General features: G+C 41.8%; 1 protein-coding gene across 2 annotated transcripts; it reads right to left on the bottom strand.

Annotated features, from left to right (window-relative positions):
* Positions 1-10,881: 10,881 nt before the first annotated feature.
* On the bottom strand, positions 10,882-16,932 carry LOC309818944 (beta-2-microglobulin-like). Of its 2 annotated transcripts, XM_082648975.1 has the most exons (4): positions 16,778-16,932; positions 13,051-13,326; positions 12,457-12,484; positions 10,882-11,093 (listed from the first exon to the last, which is right to left on the bottom strand). In XM_082648975.1, exons 1-3 carry the CDS (start codon positions 16,842-16,844, stop codon positions 12,471-12,473), a joined length of 357 nt encoding a protein of 118 aa, XP_082505101.1. In that variant the 5' UTR covers positions 16,845-16,932; the 3' UTR covers positions 10,882-11,093; positions 12,457-12,470. The 2 variants fall into 2 exon arrangements, with proteins under 2 accessions (XP_082505101.1, XP_082505100.1); XM_082648974.1 differs by lacking the exons at positions 10,882-11,093; positions 12,457-12,484 and having other exon boundaries at positions 13,004-13,326.
* Between the last annotated feature and the right edge of the window lie 2,967 nt (positions 16,933-19,899).

The raw sequence follows: 19,899 nt of genomic DNA, 5'->3' as shown, positions 1-19,899 counted from the left end.
CAGCCAAAAATAAATTAATAAATTTTTAAAAATCATTGAATAGACAAGGCATGAACTATTGGTACACAGAATAATGGATGAAATAATGAGGCTGAAGGAAAAGAGCAAGACAAAAAAAGAGTATGTGCTGTATGATTCTTTTTATTTAAAACTCTAGAAAAAGCAGACTAATCTATGTAACAGATGGTTGGTTTCCAGAGGGTGGAGGGAGCATCAGGAGCCTAAGGACACTTTATCCATTATCTTGAGTATGATGATGGTTTCTCAAGTGTATACATGTAGTAGAACTTATTAAAGTGTATACTTTAAGTGTAATTTATCATATGTCAATTACACCTCAGTAAAGCTCCTTTTAAAAACAAATAACCTAATAAGACTCCACGCTTCCAGTGCAGGGGGCATGGGTTCAATCCCTGGGCAGGGAAGTTCCACCTGCCGCGTGGCGCGGCCAAAAACAAAAAAATAACCACAAGGAAACCTAAAAGCACAGGTACCTATATCTTTGTTAGGCCAAGGAAGAATGAAGTCCTTGAACAGAAAGAAAAAGAAGGATATTGAAGTAGGGAGAAAATAGGAATAGGTTAAAGCTCAAATGAGTTGGGTTGCACCTCAGTGGATCTCAGTCAGCACTTTTCTGGGGTGAACTCATCAGACAGCCAGAAAATCCAGGCACCCTGGAAGGGGAGGAAAAAGCACACGTAGGGCATTTGTGCCTGGGCTCTTTCAAATGTTATGTCACTAATCAAAGTGTGGTACATGCATCACAACATCAGCAGCACCTTGGAGCTCTTAGAAATGGAGACACTCGGGCCCATCCTAGACCTACTAAATCAGAGCCTGCATTTTAACAACATCCCAGGTGACTCGTATACACGTTAAAGTTTGTGAAGCTGCTGACCCAAACTATACAATAATCCAGAAGGTCTTTCTTTTACAGGTAAAGAGACAGTTTCAGAGAATTAAGATGCTCGTCCACGTTAGCTCTGAGCTATGATTCAAATGCTGGTCCATGTGATTCGAAAGGCCTCATAATGTCCACTAGACAACCACTTCTGAGAAGCGGTTTGTGCGAAACGGTTCATTGGGTGGCTTGGACCAGGGCAACGATTAAAAGCATATGAGAAGGTGCAGAAAGCAGGAACAAGTAACACAATGTATGGTAGTTTTTATTTAACTCACATTTGTTTTTGTCTGCCCACAAAAATAATATATGCATGTGGTACAAAATTGGAACAATCAGAAAACTATAAGGGAATTCCCTGATGGTCCAGTGGTTAGGACTCCAAGCTTCCACTGCAGGGGCCCAGGGGTTTGATCCCTGGTTGGGGAACTAAGATCCCACAAGCTGCGCAGCGTGACCAAAATAAATAAATAAATAAAATTTTTTAAAAATTAAAAATACGAAAAACTATAAAGAGGAAAATTAAAACCACAGTGACCCTGCAACCCAGAGAGAACTATCGTTAAATGGTTTAATTTAATGAGTCTGAAGGTGGTTGCCTGCTCAGAAGTCCATCCTGAAAGCACGTCTCTATGTGTATAACCGAGTCACTTTGCTGTGCAGCAGAGATTGGCACAGTGTTGTAAATCAACTATACTTCAATTAGAAAAATAGAATTAACAAAAAAGTCAGTCCTAGTTAGATCTGTTTTGGGGCTGGCAATCCTCAGTCTTCTGTGTTAAATTCCATTGAATACAGCCAATGTCAATTGAGTGCAGGCTTTGTGGCAAATGGAAATACTGTAAGGATAAATCAGAAGATTCCAGACTGCCAACCAGGAGAATCCAATCTAGAGTTCAAATCAGCCCAATAATTAATTTATTAGCAGCCACCTAAGGTGTTCATGCCGACTGAATTCTCAGATATGTGCTGTTACGTAACAGGCAACAGACCCAAAGGAAATGGGACACAGAGGGGAGCCGTTTTGTTTCCTGATAGTTTCAAAGTCAGACGCCATACAAAGGAGGGAAAAAACCTCACAAGATCCCGGGAAGGCAAGTACTATTCTCACTAATTGAGGGAGAGTATGTGGGAAGCCTAAAGTTGAGACAGGTGAAGTATCTCGTTGGTGAGGAATCTCTGCCTCACAGGCTTGTGTGTAACCACCACGCTCTTCCAATTGTCAGGGTGATTTTATTGGGAAAACCACACAGACTTGGTATAAAATAAATCAAGCAGTACAGAACTATAAACAGTAGTAACCACAGTGTTTCAAGCACTTTTTATTTTTAATTACAATTGTGATACATGAATGTATGTCTGTTGCAAAACTACAAACAGGTCTACTGAGTGAAAGTGAAAGTTGCCTTCCTGTGTCTCTTCCCATCTCACTGTCCTCTCCTCAGGAAACATTGTTAAGCTTTGGTGCCTATCCCTTCATGGATATATATTGTATATAGTTTGGAAGGTGAGGAATTTTAAAATTATAACTACAGAGACTGCTATTATTATGTGTTAAGAACTCAGTGCTCACTAAAAGCATAAAGGGAGTTAGGGGTAGCATCGGTCCTCAGCTTGGATGGAGAGAGCGTTAGGGAAATGCTGAAGCCAAGACCCGCTGACACTGTGGGGACAACAGGACAATCCCAGGAGCCAAGGATCGGGCACCGTCCCTGGGTGCCCAGTGACTAAGTTCCTGGCACAGCCTCCTTTCATGGGTGTTTTCCTCTCATAGGTCCTTGGGTCTGCATCTCAGAAACTACTTAAAACTGCAGAATTCCTACTTGGATTTTCTATCCTGCCTTGGATTCTATTCAGCACTATTAAAAACGAAGACTCTCCTTCAAATGCCCTTTTTCCCTTTTGGCAAATTCCTGTACGCCTCACCTTCTCACTTTCCACATTGCTTGGCTGACACTTGCCTCTGGCCAATTGCAGTGTGTGGTCCTTTCTGGCTGTCCCCTGCTATGTTGAAGCTGCATCAGATCCTTTCCTCTCTACTCTCTGGTGTCTTGGACCTTTCTAAACTCTTCTCCTAAAAGAGGACTGTGAAGAAACCAGTGCCCTGAGAGTTGCGTGGGTGAGGTAGGCTCCACCATCTCCCCGAAGAAGCCAGGCTATGAACGGTGGGGAGCGGCTCAGAGAGAATTCATTCAGCATTTATTGGGGGCAAGGGAGATTCCACAAAATTTGGATCATTCTATAAATACTTACTGAACTTGCTTATTTCCATTTCATAATATATCATCGATACTATCCATGTCGTTATGTACAGAGCTGCCTACTTATCATTAACAATATTATACTTTTCTCCTTACCATACCTTGTGGTAGGGAGACTAATGCCTCTCCCCCTCCCCCCCTCCCCCCAAAAAAGGATGTTCATAGCCTAATTCCTGGAACCTGTGAATATGTTACCTTACATGGCATAAAGGGCTTTGCAGGTGTGATTAAGGTTAGGGACCTTGAGATGGGGAGATTATCAGAAATGATTGGGGTCCGCCCAGTGTAACCACATAGGACTTAACAGCAGAGAACTTTGGGACTTCCCTGGTGGTCCAGTGGTTAGGACTCTGAGCTTCCACCTCAGGGGGCACCAGTTTGATCCATGGTTGGGGAACTAGGATCCTGCATGCCTCGCTGAGTGGTAAAAAAAAAAAAAAAATCAGAGAACTTTCCTGACTGTGGTCAGAGGGAGATGTGACTACAGAATTACGATCAGGGAGATGCAGCATGCTGGTTTTGCAGATGAAGGAGGGAGCGTGAGTCAAGGAATGTAGGCAACTTCTAGAAGGTGGGAAAGGTAAGGACATGGAATCTCCCATAGTCTGCAGAATGGAAAGCAGCCCTGCCTTAATTTTAAGCCCGGGAGACTTGTGTTGGACTTCTGACTTACAGAACTGTAGGATGATAAAGTGTGTTGTTTGAAGCCATCAGGTTTGTGGTAATTTATAACAGCAGCAAGAAAAAAAGAAACAAACCCCCTTCGTACTGCTGCAGAATCCTACAGTTTTGGGCCTTGGTTGCCAGGAACCTAGCTCAGTGTAACTATTTGCCTTTTCAATGTTGTCTTTACCTGTCGGTTAACCAGATCTGGCCACACAGCGCATTTTGGGTACTCTCGTGTGAGGGAGGGCTGTCATCAGCTCAGCAGCTGAGGGGGGAGGAGTTTTGCTGTAGCCTGGCTTGGTCAGGAGCCTTGGTCCTCCCCCTCCTACCACTGTCCCGACTGAGCATGGTCAGCCCCAGTGATGTGGGCCCAGCTGGCCCTGCCATTTCTGGACTATTTCTCTGACACCACGCACCCAGTGGGCCAAACCACTCCTGCTGTACCTGCTGTTGCCAGTGCTGAGCAGGGAAGGAGAGTAAGAAGAGGAGCCTCTAGTCCCCAGGACAAAGGTGCCCCAAAGCTTTGGCCTCTTTCTTCTTAGCCTGGCCCCAACCTATCCATCAGGCCTCAGTGTTCACAGCAATCATTCTGGTTCTACAAACTTTTACTATCACCGTGCTAGGTGCTGGGCACTGGGCTGGTCTGGGGAAAACTCTTTCTTCAAAGAATTCATGGACTCTGGTTTATATACCTTTAATAGATTATGATTCCAGGAAAGCAACCTGTTCCACGTGGAGGGGTCAAAGAGCCTGTGAACAACTTTGGAGCCAAGAAAAAGAATGTGGACTTAACCTTTAGACCATGATGCTGGTGCCAGTTGAGCTGGGGTTTTGTTTTTGTTTTTTCCTTGTGGTTTTCTTCTGAGCATTTTTTGTTTGCTATTTTAAAAAACGTTTCCACTAAGCTTAATATTTTTCCAATTATAAAATTAATATCCATTGTGAAAAGTTCACACAATGTAGGTAAGAATAAAGATAAAAATTTAAATCACCTGTTAACCCTCCATCTAAAAATATCCACTGCTAATGAATTGATGTTTGTTCCCAGACTTTGTCTGTTCATATACAGATATAAGCATGGATATATATGTTTGGAAAGATGTAATCATTCTGCCCATATTTCTTTGCAACAGCTTTTTATTTTAATGATGTGTCATGTACAATATATCTCTTTCTATAATAAAAGATGTACATAGTTTTTTCATACTTTCATTGCATTTCATTATATGAATATTCCATATTTTTATCCAATCCTGTATTGGGGATGTTTCCAGTTTTTTCTATTATAACTCATCCTGCACACTATGAAACTGCCCTCTGGTCCATGAACTATTTAGTGGTCATGGTAGTGGTGTCAGCCATTCAGGTTTTATGCTAATCCATCTATTTGAAAGTAAGCAGAAAAGCAGAACTTACTCCAATCTATTTAACATTTTATAAAGGGGGCTGAAATGCAATAAACTGTCACAGTAGAGATTATTAATAGTCTTATAACCATGAAAAAAGAGCTCTAACTTGCATTTTTAACGTAGAGAATTAGCCTCACTTTTAGTTTTATTCAGAAGTTCTATAAAGCCTGTGTGTTTCTGCTGAACACAGGATGTGGGCACAGAACCCAGAATCGCTGAGGGGCTAGATGAGGCGCAGATGGGTCTCAGGTTTTGCCACCAGCAGTCCCGAAGTGCTTGTTTTTGTTGTTGTTTCTTTTTCTTTTTACTCCTGAACTTCTGAACCAGTTTTCCATTTACAGCAGCCAAGAAGATATGGGATTATCTGTGTAACTCATGCAAAAGTGTTTTTAACTTGAACATCTGGCTTCTACATTCTGAGTGTAGTACCCATGAGTGGGTAGCCAACTCAAGCTCACGGGACCCAGTGAAGGGCAAGCATCACCAGGTGGACCTTAGGGGTCCACAAGCACCCTGCCCTCAAGCACTGAGAACTTGGCTGCTCAGTAATTGCCTCAAGATCCACCCAGGGATTTCCTATCCAATTTAATGGAGGAGAGCTTAAGGATTGAGAGACCATAACTTCACACAGTTCGTATTGAGGGTGTGGAAAACAGGGATCCTCTTTTTAAATATCTGCTCCCCAATACTGATCCCAACAAACTGTACTCACAACCATGGATGGTTAAAAATGCACTTTAATTCTCTTGACCTTTGTAGGGTTTTCTTTCTCATGAATTAGTGTTCTGTCATTTCTACCAGGATGCAGTGGTTGGGGATGCTGGCCCTTTAACAGGGGAGCAGGGGAGGGGCTGGGATTTTTTTTTTTTTTTTTTTTTTTTTTTTTTTTGCGGTACGCGGGCCTCTCACTGTTGTGGCCTCTCCCGTTGCGGGGCACAGGCTCCGGACACGCAGCCTCAGCGGCTATGGCTCACGGGTCCAGCCGCTCCGTGGCACGTGGGATCTTCCCGGACCGGGGCACAAACCCGTGTCCCCTGCATCGGCAGGCGGACTCTCAACCACTGGCGCCACCAGGGAAGCCCTCTTCTTTTTTTCTTTTCTTTTTTTTTTTAAGAGGATGTATTTTGGTTTTTTGTTTAAATTTTATTTATTTCTTGGCTGTGTTGGGTCTCGTTGCTGCTCTCAGGCTTTTATCTAGTTGCAGCGTGGCAATGCGCAGGCTTCTCATAGCGGTGGCTTCTTTTGTTGTGGAGCATGGGCTCTAGGCAGGAGGGCTTCAGTATTGCAGCGCATGGGCTCAGTAGTTGTGTCTCGTGGGCTCTAGAGCGCGTGGGCTTCAGTAGTTGTGGCGCACGGGCTTCGTTGCTCCATGGCACGTGGGAATCTTCCTGAACCAGGGATCGAACCTGTGGCCCCTGCGTTGGCAGGCGGATTCTTAACCAGTGGGCCATCAGCGAAGCCCTGACTTGCATTTTCCTAATGACTCATGTGTTGAACATGTTTTCAAGTGCTTATTGGCCATTTATATATGACTTTGTAGAAATGTCTACTTAAATCCTGTTTACTTTGTAATTGAGTTGTTTTTATTGTTGAGTTCTAAGAGTTCTTTATATATTCTAGACCTTTCTGAGGTATATGATTTGTAAATATTTTCTCCTATGGGTTGTCTTTTCACCTTCTCGATGGTGTCCTGTGAAACTCAAAAGTTTTTAAAAGTCAGTTTTTACCTTTTTCAGGTCACTTGTGCTTTTGGTGTCACGTCTAAGAAACCATCGCCTAATCTGAGATCATGAAGATTTTTTTACAAGAGTTTTATAGTTTTAGCTCTCACATTTAGGTCTTTGATGTATTTTGATTGTTTTTTGTGTATGGTATGACTAACAGACCCAACGTCATTCTTTTGCATGTGGATATTCCATTTTTCCAGCACCATTTGTTGAAAAACTTACCTTTATATACTACAGAATATCATTGTAGAACATTGAGTAATAGAGGAAAAAAGGAAATTTGTCACTTATAAATCTATTACTCAAAGTGATCTTGTTTACTTTTAGGATTATTTCCTTATAGTTTTTTCTTAAATATTAATGTTAACAATCAGGTGTTATCTAGTTAATCTTATCAATTTTATAGGTAAGTACTGTTATTATTTCCATTTTACAGATGAGGGAACACAGAGAGATTAGGAATTCTAATTCAGATGTACTTGGGCAGTAAGTGGTAGTGCCAGGATTTGAACCCAAGCGGTGTGACTGCAGAGCCTCTGCACTTCTACAATGTGCAGGCATGTGTGAGTTAAATTATTATTTTGTGGTATTACAGCACTGTTCTAGCCTTAGTCTCCCCCTACATACAAATGAGTGAACATGTATGATTTAATTGATAACAACAATAATAACTAAACACATACTCTTGTTCCCACAATCCAGGCAAGAACTCAGGTATCTCCAATATCTTTAAATGTGTGCCCCTTCTGTTGAATGTGTGTGCCCATCCCCATTCTATTCCCTTACCTTGCCAGCCTCAGAGTTAACTACCATTCTGAAATTTTCTACCATTCCCTGTTTTTCTTTATCTGACTTACTCCATATAAATATATACCCAAATAATGCTATTTAGTTTTGGCTACTGTTGAGTTTTGTATAAAATGGAATCACTGTATATATTTTGGGGGGACTTGCTGGGTTTTTCTTCACTCAACATTTTTTTGTGATTCATCCATGTTAATTTTTATAACAACAATTCGTTCAGTTTCACTCCTGCATAGCATTCCATTGTCTGAATGTATCTTTATCCAACTTTAGATTGTTTCCATTGTTTGCTGTTAGAAACAGTGTTGGAATAAAGTTTCTTTTTTTTAATAGATCTTTATTGGAGTATAATTACTTCACAATACTGTGTTACTTTCTGTTGTACAACAAAGCGAATCAGCCATATGCATACACATTTTATACATCTATTGCAGCCCATGTGCAAGAGTTCCTCTATGTTAGTAGTAGAATTGCTGAGTCATAGGGTATGTGCATCTTTAATTTTACTATATAATACTCTAGTTTTCCAAAGTTGTTTTATCAGTTTATGCTCTCAACAGCAATGTAATAAGTTCTCATTGGGGTATGTCTTTGCCAACACTTAGCATATCCAGATTTTTAAAACTTTTGCCTATCTTTTGGAATGATGGGTTTTAATTTGCATTAATGTTAAACACCATATATATATGGTGTGGAGTTTTTTGTAAAATGACTGTTCAAGTCTTTTGCCTATTTTTCTCTTGGGGTGTTGCCTTTTTCTTAGTGGTTTGTAGTGTTTGATATATTCTAGATACCAATCTTTGTTATAGGTATGGTGAATATATTCAATCTGTGGCTTGACGTTTTACTTTTTTCGTGGGGTCTCTTAATGTAGTTCTAAATTTTAATGAGATCAATCAGTCTTTTGCTATATGCATGTAATTTGTGACTTCTATGTTGAGGTCATAAAAATGGTTTTATATTTTTTTCCTATGTTTAAAATTTTTGAATCTTGCATCTAAATCCTTTTCCGTTGGAACTTACATTTGTGCATAGTGTGAGGTAGGGACCTATTTTCCCCCCACATATTGATAACCGTTTGTCTCAGCACCGTGTTTGTTTTTTTTCAGAAGTCCTTCCTTTTACCATTGATCTGGAATGTCTTGTATGTCAAGTTTCCATAGATGCATGAGTTTGTTTCTGGGCTCTTTTCTATTCCATTGGTCTTTGTCCATCCCTGGGCCAATTCCATCCTGTTTTAATTATAAATCTCTCACTTTATTATTCTTCAGGTGTGTCTTTGTCTTTCTTCCTCCATTAACTCTCTTCCATATTTTAGGATCAGTTTGTCAAGTTTCATGAAAAACTATTAAAATTTTGTTAATAATTACATTAAATCTATATATCAAGTTAGGAAGAAGTGATATCTTTAGGATATTTAATCTTCCTATCCATAAACATACTCTCTCCCCATTTTTTTTGTCTTCATTAATTTCCTCCAATAAAACAATTCCTACAATTTTTCCATTAAGAGCTTCCATTAACATCTTTTGTTAGCTTTACATTGGTGTATGCATTTATATTTAAAAACTGTATACATTTAAATATGTGTGTATTTAAATTTAAATACTATTATTTGAACATATATAGCATATATATTTATACTTAAGTACTATGTATATTGCTACTATAAATCAAATATTTTTAATTTACATTTTGTTACCAGTATAAATGCATTTAACTTTTATGTTGATTTTTCTGTCCAGCAAATTTAAATTCTCTTATTCAGTTAAATTCTCTTATTAATCCTAATAATTCATCTTTTATACCTTATTGACATTTCTATATAGTTAATCTATATATAACATCAAAATAATATAATTTTGTTTCTTCTCTTCAAATCCTTATTCATTTTACTTTTTTTCCTTGTCTTAATTTGCTGCTGGGACCTCTAGTATAATATCACTCAGAAGTAGTACTGGGCCTCCTTATCTTATCTCTGATTTTACCTGTAAAATACCGATATCTCTCTACTAATGTGTGCATGTGTCTGTTTATGTGTGTTAAGAAAACCCTTATAAGTCTATTAGCCTATTTTTCCTCCAGCTATGAGTTTTTTATCATAAACTCACTGAGTGTTGAAATTTAATTGAACACTTATTCTGAATCTTTGAAATAAGCATATAAATCATCTCCTTTAATCTGTTACTGTAATAAACCACATTAATTTTATGATTTTTAATGTGAAATATAACATTCCTTTAAAATGTGCAGAATATATGTACATTTAACAAAAAATTACAAAGCAAAATCTCTTGTAACCACCATCCATGTCAAGAAATAAAACATTACTAGCACTCCATAAGCTCCTGTGCCCGCTACTAGTTAGATATTAAATATTCAGTTTATGTGCTTATTTTTTTATTTCTTTTTACATAGAACTGATACATTTCTTTTCCTCATTCTTTCTTCTCACATTTTAGGCCTTCTCTCTGCCTGAAGTGCATCATTTAGAATCTCCTTTAGTGAGGATCTAAAGGGTACTGAATTCTGACTTTTTATCTAATGACGTTTACTTTGCTGTAATTTTTTAAAAGATATTTTTGTTGTGTATGGAATTGTATGTAGGCAGTTGTTTTACTACATTCATGATTACTTTCTGCTATGTTCTGGATCCCACTGACATTGAGAAGTCAGCTGTTGTTCCTTTGAGAAGCTGAACACAGTGTTTTACCATTGTTTTAATTAGTGAAACAAACAAAATAGGCACAACCAAGTCTCTCTCTAACAGATGTAAGAGGTAAATATGAATTTTATATGGCAAAATGTTTTATCCACTGTAATAAATTTCCATAATTCTGAAAATTATCTTTCAAAATTTTTCCAAAATTCTAAGAAAAATTACAAATTGGAGGTTTACGCTAAACATGCATACTATCTTATTATGCAGTTTTGTATGCAGAAGAGACTGAAGAGTTCAGATTTGACCGAGATGTTGATGTTAAACCTGAAATTCTGTCTTTCCCACCTCTAGACTGCCAGAGCCCCCACTACAGCTACCTGCCAAGACAGGTCAAATGTGGAGACATAGCGCCCTAGGTAGAATTATAAAGAAGATGATATTTGCGGTAACATCAATACAACTTCTGATTTAATGCATAAAGCATAAAAACATATAAGCATTAAAAAGCAAGACAAGAATAACGGAATCACTTTGCTATACAACAGAAGTTAACACAACATTATAAATCAACTATACTTCAATAAACTAAATTTTTAAAAAAAAGAAAAAAAGCAAGACAACAGAATTTGGAATTAGTCCAATCCAAATGAGGCATCTTCAAACCTGAAAAAAAGAAAAAAAGGAGTATTAGCAAATACATTTATTTTATTTGGATTACAGATAGCACCACCAAACTTATCTAACTTGTGCTGTATACATCACTGTTGGTAAAAGTAGTAGGTGCAGGTGATTTTCCAGATCCATTAAAAGAGCATATCCTACTAGTTTATCCCACTGGTTCCCCCACAACCTTAGAAGAATGAATGCTGGTACTATAGTTCAGATCCTGGCTCTACCATTTAGTATCTGTGTGACTCTGGGCAGGTCACCCAAACTCTCTCATGCTCTCGAAAATTACCTTCCCTGTCCTATAGTGTAACAGGAAATTTGAATAGGTTTTCAGTGCCAAGATACCCTGTGGAGTAAAATTTCCCAGAAAAGCTGGATTATCTGCCTCTGGCCTCCAACTGAAGATGCAGAGAAGTCCAATTGCTCCCTGTTTCATGCAGCTACAGATACTTGCAAGATACGTCTGTTATAGTAGCTTTACATTAGGTTACAACAATCTGTTTCCATTTCTTTCCTCTATTGGACTGGGAGCTTCTAGAGGCCACCACAGTGCCCACACACTTAGGAATGGTGCATCTGCAGAACCACGTCACTCTTCCCTTCTGGCTGAATAACAAAGCAACTGCCATGCAAAGGAAGGGACGGTTCACTTTTGAAGGCACAGAGATGCCCAAGGCAGAAATGGCAGAAGAAAGAGCAAACCCTTGAAGGTGCTGTGGGTAACCGCAGCCTCTGTCCTGTCATAGCACACCTGTAGCTCTTCTGTCCTCCCTTTAGAGGGTCAGTGATGCTGGCAGAGACACACCCAGGGTCACATGCCTTCCTCATGCCACCCCACAGGAGAAGGGAATGTGACCCCGTGGGGTTCTTCTCTGCCTGCTAAATTGCTACCCTGATGAATGTCCTCCAGACAGTGAGGGTTATCATATGAGAGCTGTCTATAACAGTCCCCAGGATAGTGACATTAAAAAAAGATTTTCTGGGGCTTCCCTGGTGGCGTAGTGGTTAAGAATCCGCCTGCCAATGCAGGGGACACAGGTTTAAGCCCTGGTCCGGGAAGATCCCACATGCCGCACAGCAACTAAACCTGTGCACCACAACTACTGAGCCTGTGCTCTAGAGCCCGCAAGCCACAACTACTGAGCCTACATGCCACAACTACTGAAGCTGGCACGCCTAGGCCCGTGCTCCGCAACAAGAGAAGCCACCACAATAAGAAGCCAGCCCACCACAACAAACAGTAGCCCCCACTCGCTGCAACTAGAGAAAGCCCGCACGCAGCAACAAACACCCAACGCAGCCAAAAATAAATAAATTACTTTATAAAAGAAAGATTTTCTTAAGATTAGAAACTTACCTCCATGATGCTGGTTACTGGTCTCGATCTACAGAAAAGAAAATGGAGAAACAGTTAAGTTTCACTTTTGAAATACTATGTACTAACAAATGTCTAAAACTGTTATAAATAAAGCTGGCAGAAGAGCCCACTGTCCCTCACCATGAGTGCCTCGTTAAGAAAAACCCAGCAGGTCCCCACCTTGCCTACTAGCCTTAGATCCCAAGCCAGCCAGAGAACTGAGGGAGTCTAGGATTGGAGGGCACTACCATAGCAGGACTTACAGACAAGACCGGTGCCTTCCTGAGACTCTCCTTGGTCCTGAGTATCCCTGAGGCTATCAGGAAGGCCCAAGGAAGCCAGTAGGGAAGAATCATTGGGAGTGCCTGTGCACTTGTGGAAGTGCCGCTACTGCTCCCTGCTCTCACTACAGGGAAACCACTGTCTCCGTGACCACGCTGTGCAGAGATCTCTCAGAAGGTGCCACTAATCAGAGCTTTAATAACATTCCCTGATAATCCCAGTATGCACATGTTCTTATATCAAGGCAGCTTTATGCTGTGGCTATGTTCAGATACAACTGTCAGCAGCTAAGGAAGGAACTTGAAAACTTACCCCACTTAACTGTCTGGGGCTCTCTGAGAGTAACGTGTTTCACGCGGCAGCTGTACTTATCCACTGCGTTGGGAGTGAACTCAGCGTGGACCAGAAGGTAGAAAGACCAGTCCTTGCTGAAAGACAGGTCTGATTGCTCCACCTCCATCTTCTCCCCATTCTTCAGCAAATCAATCTCAATCTGGGGTGGATGGAACCCAGACACATAGCAGTTCAGGTAATTTGGTTTTCCATTCTCTGCGGGGTGTCGTGAGTAAACCTGAACCTTCGGAGGACCTGAGGAGCAGCAGGGGAAGACAGATGAAATTGCAGAGTATTTCACTTGGGGCTACCTTGGTCTAAAGCTAGATCAGGCCCCAAGTGTTTATATTTGATCCTCCATTTCTCCCAATTCCATTTCCCCTCATGCCAAATGAGCTTCCATTTTTCCAAAAGGCAGCCTCCATTTTCTGGGATAAACCATGACTTAGTATCTTTCCCACATAATTCCCCTACACGTGCCTTTCAGGCTTTTTCTAGCAGATTTCTCTTAACATCTTCTTCTGTCAGTGAAGATTGTGCTGTATCTTTAATAATCTTTCTGTGGAGAATCTCAAGAACTTTTCATTGGCTCCTCAGCACCCACAGAATTCCTTATCACTCAAAAGTCTACATGATTTGGCCGTAATCTACTTATCAAGCTTCATTTCTCACTTCACACTCCCCCCATATTAGCCACATCAAAAATTCCCGTTACTGTACACTGTTTCAACCCAGTCAATTTTTTTCCCTTATGTTTACTCCTTTTTTTTTTTTTTTTTTTTGCCTCCTGCCTAGATCCAGACCGATCAGACTTCTCAATATGTGCTTAGTACAGTGCCTGGCACACAGCAATTGCTCTGTAAGTGGCAGGTGTAAATATTGTTACCTCCTTGCTCTGAGACCTGATTCAACCCAAAGTATGTTCTTGCAAAACACAACCTCATCATCCTACCCCAAGTTTACACACCAAACCTCTACCTGATTTTTTTTTTTTTTTTTTTTTGCCATACGCGGGCCTCTCACTGTTGTGGCCTCTCCCGTTGCAAAGCACAGGCTCCGGACGCGCAGGCTCAGCGGCCATGGCTCACGGGCCCAGCCGCTCCATGGCATGTGGGATCTTCCCGGACTGGGGCACGAACCCGTGTCCCCTGCATCGGCAGGTGGACTCTCAACCACTGCACCAGCAGGGTAGCCCCCTCTACCTGATTTTATATGTGATTTCATGAGCTTGAAAAAAAGAAACCAGACCAAAATGCCTGCAGAAGATGGCAGATACCTTAAATGAAGTTGGGCTGGGTAAGAACAATAGGGAAGGGTGAGGACTGTGGCACATGCGAGAGAACATACTGTCACCATTAGAAAACCAAGTGGAATAATGCACATGGGAATGGGCTTTGCATTTTTAATTAGCATGCTCAAGTGATTGCCATAATCTGCCAGGTTGGGAATACTGCATAATGCTACAGAACAGTGGTTTCCAAAATGGGATGCATGACTAGACCCTCCATAGGGATGCAAAGAAAATATTATAAACTCTATTTCTATATTTTTCTTCCAAAGTGAAGTGTTACTGCTACTAAATATACAGAATGACACTAATACATGTTAATAATCCACCTTTAAATACAAATACATTCAGGGTACATGATTGCAAAAGTCAGTTCATCCTTCATGTACAGAAGGTGGTGGGGTAAGGAGGAGAACCAGGCTATTCTGATCAGATGTATCTGTCTAGAAACATCCTATCATCAAAGAAAAGGTTCCTAGTCCCACCAAGAGCTGTACTGAGAATCCTAATGAACACTGATTTTTTTTTTAATCAATTTTACCTTTTTTTTTTTTTTTTTTTTGGCTGTGCTTCGGGGTTTGTGGGACCTTAGTTACCCGACCAGGGACTGAACCCGTGTGCTTGGCAGTGAAATGACTGGAACACCAGGGAAATCCCATGAACGCTGATTTTTAAAAAATAAATTTAAAAGTGAAGATAAATCAGAAAGCCCTTCACATTTCAACTTCTAATAATCAGGACATAATAAATGCCACAGGAATCAGAGCACTGATTCATCCTGCCTGGAATTCACTCTTTGAGGGAGCCAGGGAATTTTCTGCAAGAACATCACAATAATCTCTTCCAATAGTGGGAAGAGTATCAGAATCTGGCCTCAGCCACTAATGGCTCTGTGACTTTGGGAGAGTTATTTGAGCTTCTGTAACTTAATTGAAGAGTTAATGTATGCCCACAGTGAAATAAAACCCACACAGGGGAAAGAGCAGAAAATACACCCCCTAGAGGCAATCGCAATTACACATTTCTTGTATATCTTCCAGAGAAGGTCTTGTGTATGTTCCAGGCATTACTTCGGAAATATTCAAATTAAGATAGTCTTAATGTCAGCTTGCTGACATTAAGTTTTTCGAAAGACTTACACAGTCATCACCAAATATCAATAATAGTGATGATACAGACATTATGCTTTATTTTGTAAATAACTTAAACTAACTTCCTTTTTCTCATGAACAACAACAAACAAACAAACATACACACAAACAAACAAACAAAAACCCGCTTCACAGAGCCTTTTGTGAGAGAGAAAAATCTGAGGGTCCGGTATATTGCAGGGTATTTAGAAGGTACTGAGTATCCATGGTGTCCCTGACAGACAGCTTGGGTAAGCATGTTGATTACTCTTATCCCTAGTTTTACAACCTTTCTGAATGATAAACCTTCGCTTACTCAAAACTGAAAGTACATACTCAGTTCATCTTGGAAAGAACCAGGCAAGGAGCCAAAGGAGGAGCCCTCTGTGAAGAAAGGCAACAGGGGCCCATGTCCGCCCAGCCTGCTCCCGAGAATCTCTCCCCAGAAGGCTGTGAAAAACGCACGGATTACAGGCAAAGGGCTCACGACCCCCCAAATGCTCTGGTCAGGCTCTACCGTCTGCCATAAATCCCCTGCGTAATTAAGTTACTTCAGCTCTTCTAGCTTCCCTTTCCTCATCTATGACAAGCTGATGATAAAGGCATCCTGTTTACATCGTAGACGCATTTCACAATTAAATGACATACAGCACATAGCGCAGGTCAGTAAGCCGCCAACGGGTAGCTCTATGATTATTATTAAGAGCGACAGGTAGCGGGAACAAGAGAATGAACGACGTGAAGCGCTATGTAAACACCTCAGGACATTCCACAAGAGTCGCGTGCAACTTCCTCGCCGTGGTTTGGTCGTCGCGGATTTGGGGAACGTGCAGAGAGGAAGCTGAACCTGGCGGGCGCCTGGAGGAAGCTCGAGGCCCTCGGGCTCCCAGCGGACTGATACACCCTGGCGGCGACTCCCCCAAAGCCCACGCGTGGTCTCCACCCATTCGCAGCCCCCAACCCAGCCCTTTGGGACCCGGCAGCCCGCCCTACGCTCCCGCTGCGCGGGAGAAGCCAAAGGCCCCGCGAACCAGCGGAAGTGAACCCCTACCCGGTGCAGGCGTGCCAGAGGTCCCCTCCCCCCATCCCGGAGAAGCCGGCGTCCTGGACTCGCACCCCCCCCCCCACTCCACACACCCCCAACCGCCTCCACAGCCCGAGAGAAAGCCTCGTGCTACTCCACCGAACCTTGGGATTGGGACCGGGGGGTACGGAGTTAGTGCCCAGTGGCTGCGAGCGGGACAGGGACGAGCTGGTGGAAGAGGGAAAGGGAGGAGGGGACACTCACGCTGGACGGCGTCCAGGCCAGACAGCGAGAGAAGCCCCAGCAGGACCAAGGTCACGAAAGGAGCCATCGCTACAGGAGCAGCTCCGGCGTCAGTGAGGACCCGGTCCCGCGCCCGCACTTATAGCCAGGCCCAGGCCGCCAATCAGAACCCTGCCCTCCGGGCCGTCACCGGTCTCCTAGCAGGCGAGGCCCTGGCAGGTTAGAAAGAGGGACTTTCCGGTTTTCAGTTTCATTTTCTGATAAGTCTCGTGATGCTTAGGAAGGCAGGGTTGAACCGGGTGGATTCGCTGTCTGTACATTGGCGCCCTCTTATCAGGGGTGCGCGCCCAAGCTTGGGGCGCGGGCCGCCCACCCGAGAGCTTCAGTCCGGAGGAAACTTCGCTTTTCGGAACAGCATCAGAAACGCTAAGGCACTTGCTGCCCAAGCATGCCCCAGCGAGTTAGGAGCCTAGAACCTGGTTTTCGATCGGGAAAACTGAAGCCCAGAAAAATTAATGAGAGTAAGGACAGAGATTGAATGGTACTGGGCAGAATCAGAACTTGGGTTCACAATTACAGCCCGGAAATACGCTGTAGGGCTTCGGGATTCTTTGGGCAAGAAAAGTCGTCCAGAAACCTCGAGGCCTCATGAGGACAGCTCAGAGAACCGTCCAGAGTGAAGGAGGACCTGCTTGCTTCCTGAGTCCCTTCAGGGAAAACCCTGTGTGGAGAAAGTCTGGCCTGTATCTTGCCTCTGTAGTTTAGGTAATTTTCTTTGTTTTGTTGATTTGTGGGGAAATGACCCCTGATAGTAAAAGGTAAAAGCAGTAACTGCTTAGAGTGTTAGACTACCGACCCCGTGAGGAACATCATTCCCTGCGAATTACCACACTAGAATGGTGCTTGACATGGAGTACATACTTGGTAAACTGACTGAATGAGTGAATGGATGGATGGATGGAAGGATGGATGGATGAACCTACGAATGAAAGAACGAACGAACATGTGAGGGAATACGTGAGTAAATATTAGGATGTAGGAATTACCCCGTTACATTTTTATGGATAGGAAAACAAAGGCTAAGTGTTAGGTTTCACATGGGCCTGATTCATTTGTCATTCGTGCTTCAGACACTTGGAAGATAGAGGACTGGGCAATTTTAGTGAGAATTCGGGTTGCATCAGCTGTGGGCCCAGCCAAAGAAGTTAGGCCTACTGACTCTAAGAGCGTGTCAGTGTTAGACTCCTTAAGGAAACCTCCACTCCAGAGATACCATAAAAAGATGCTGACATCACCTGGTGGCTGAGTCCAGGGATCTTTTCTGAGTGGAACACTCAGAAGAGGAAGTGAACCATGGGGACAGGGAGCGGCAGAGATCTTGGAAATCACCCTGGTTTGCACTTGAAGGGAGTTGGATGGTGCTTCCCCAAAGAGCACAACCAATGTCATCTGGATTTCTTTTACATATTTTTAGAGGTTTCAACTATCCCTACCGTGGTGTTTGTGTCTAAACTAGAAAAAGGATACTCTCTGCAGACCTAATGAAAGGAGATAATGGCACAGAGAGAGCCCCAGGGAGCACAGAGGGAGTGTTCAGTAATAATTAAGAAGTGTACTATGATTATTGATGCTAGTTTCCTATTTTTTCTACCAGCTCTTTATAACTCTCTCGAAATGAAAGAATAATGGTTAGGCATAAAGTTATGAGTAAAGACACTCCTGCCCCTCCCTTTTGTTTGTTTGTTTGTTGTTAACTCATTTAAGGGTCTTAACGCCTGGAATGTTAGTGTTGAGTTGTTTTCTAGTGCCTTGGGAGCATAGGAAGAGACAGGGCTGGTGGTCACCTCTATATTCCTTGTTTACCACATCACAGACAAATACTGGAGTACTTAAAATTCTTAAAAGATAGAATCTGATCTAGTCACTTGGAAAACCAGTTTTTAAAACACTTTTTTAAAAAAAACAGTGAAGACAGAGAAAATTATATTTTTTCAGTTTTTTTTTTTTTTTTTTAAAAGGAGACCACTGTTTGCCTAGGAGGGCAAACTTCTGGAAATGTACAAACATGGCCTTTTAACAGTGTTATCTCCCATCAGTGGGATGAATGACAGCATTTTTTTTTTTGGCCTAATGACTTTTCTAAAAAACTTTTGTACAATAAATGTTATTCATAATAGTAAATATTTTCTGAATGTGGAAGAACTGGGACTTCATACACTCTTTTTGGGAATGGAAAATGTTACAACTACTTTGAAAAACAGTTTCAGTTTTTAAAAAAGTTAAACATATGCTGGCCATATGACCCAACCACTCCACTCTAGGTATTTACCCAAGAGAAAATGAAAGTGTATTTTCATGATGAGGACTTGTACAAAAGTGTTCAAAGCAGCTTTATTGGTAACAGCCAGAAATTGGAAACAATCCAAACTTCCATCAACAGGCGAATGGATGAACAAACTGTGACAGCTATCCATACGATGGAATACTATCAGCAATAAATAAGGCATGGAGGTTTCCCTGGTGGCACAGTGGTTGAGGATCTGCCTGCCAATGCAGGCGACACAGGTTCGAGCCCTGGCCTGGGAAGATCCCACATGCCGCGGGGCAACTAGGTCCATGAGCCACAACTACTGAGCCTGCGTGTCTGGAGCCTGTGCTCCGTAACAAGAGAGACCGTGACAGTGAGAGGCCCGTGCACTGCGATGAAGAGTGGCCCCTGCTCGCCGCAACTAGAGAAAGCCCTCGCACAGAAACGAAGACCCAACACAGCCAAAAATAAATTAATAAATTTTTAAAAATCATTGAATAGACAAGGCATGAACTATTGGTACACAGAATAATGGATGAAATAATGAGGCTGAAGGAAAAGAGCAAGACAAAAAAAGAGTACGTGCTGTATGATTCTTTTTATTTAAAACTCTAGAAAAAGCAGACTAATCTATGTAACAGATGGTTGGTTTCCAGAGGGTGGAGGGAGCATCAGGAGCCTAAGGACACTTTATCCATTATCTTGAGTATGATGATGGTTTCTCAAGTGTATACATGTAGTAGAACTTATTAAAGTGTATACTTTAAGTGTAATTTATCATATGTCAATTACACCTCAGTAAAGCTCCTTTTAAAAACAAATAACCTAATAAGAC

This window comes from Grampus griseus (assembly GCF_964374135.1).
Source record: "Grampus griseus genome assembly, chromosome: 2".
NCBI classification, from domain to species: Eukaryota; Metazoa; Chordata; class Mammalia; order Artiodactyla; family Delphinidae; genus Grampus; species Grampus griseus.
This window is presented reverse-complemented; position numbering and strand designations above follow the sequence as displayed.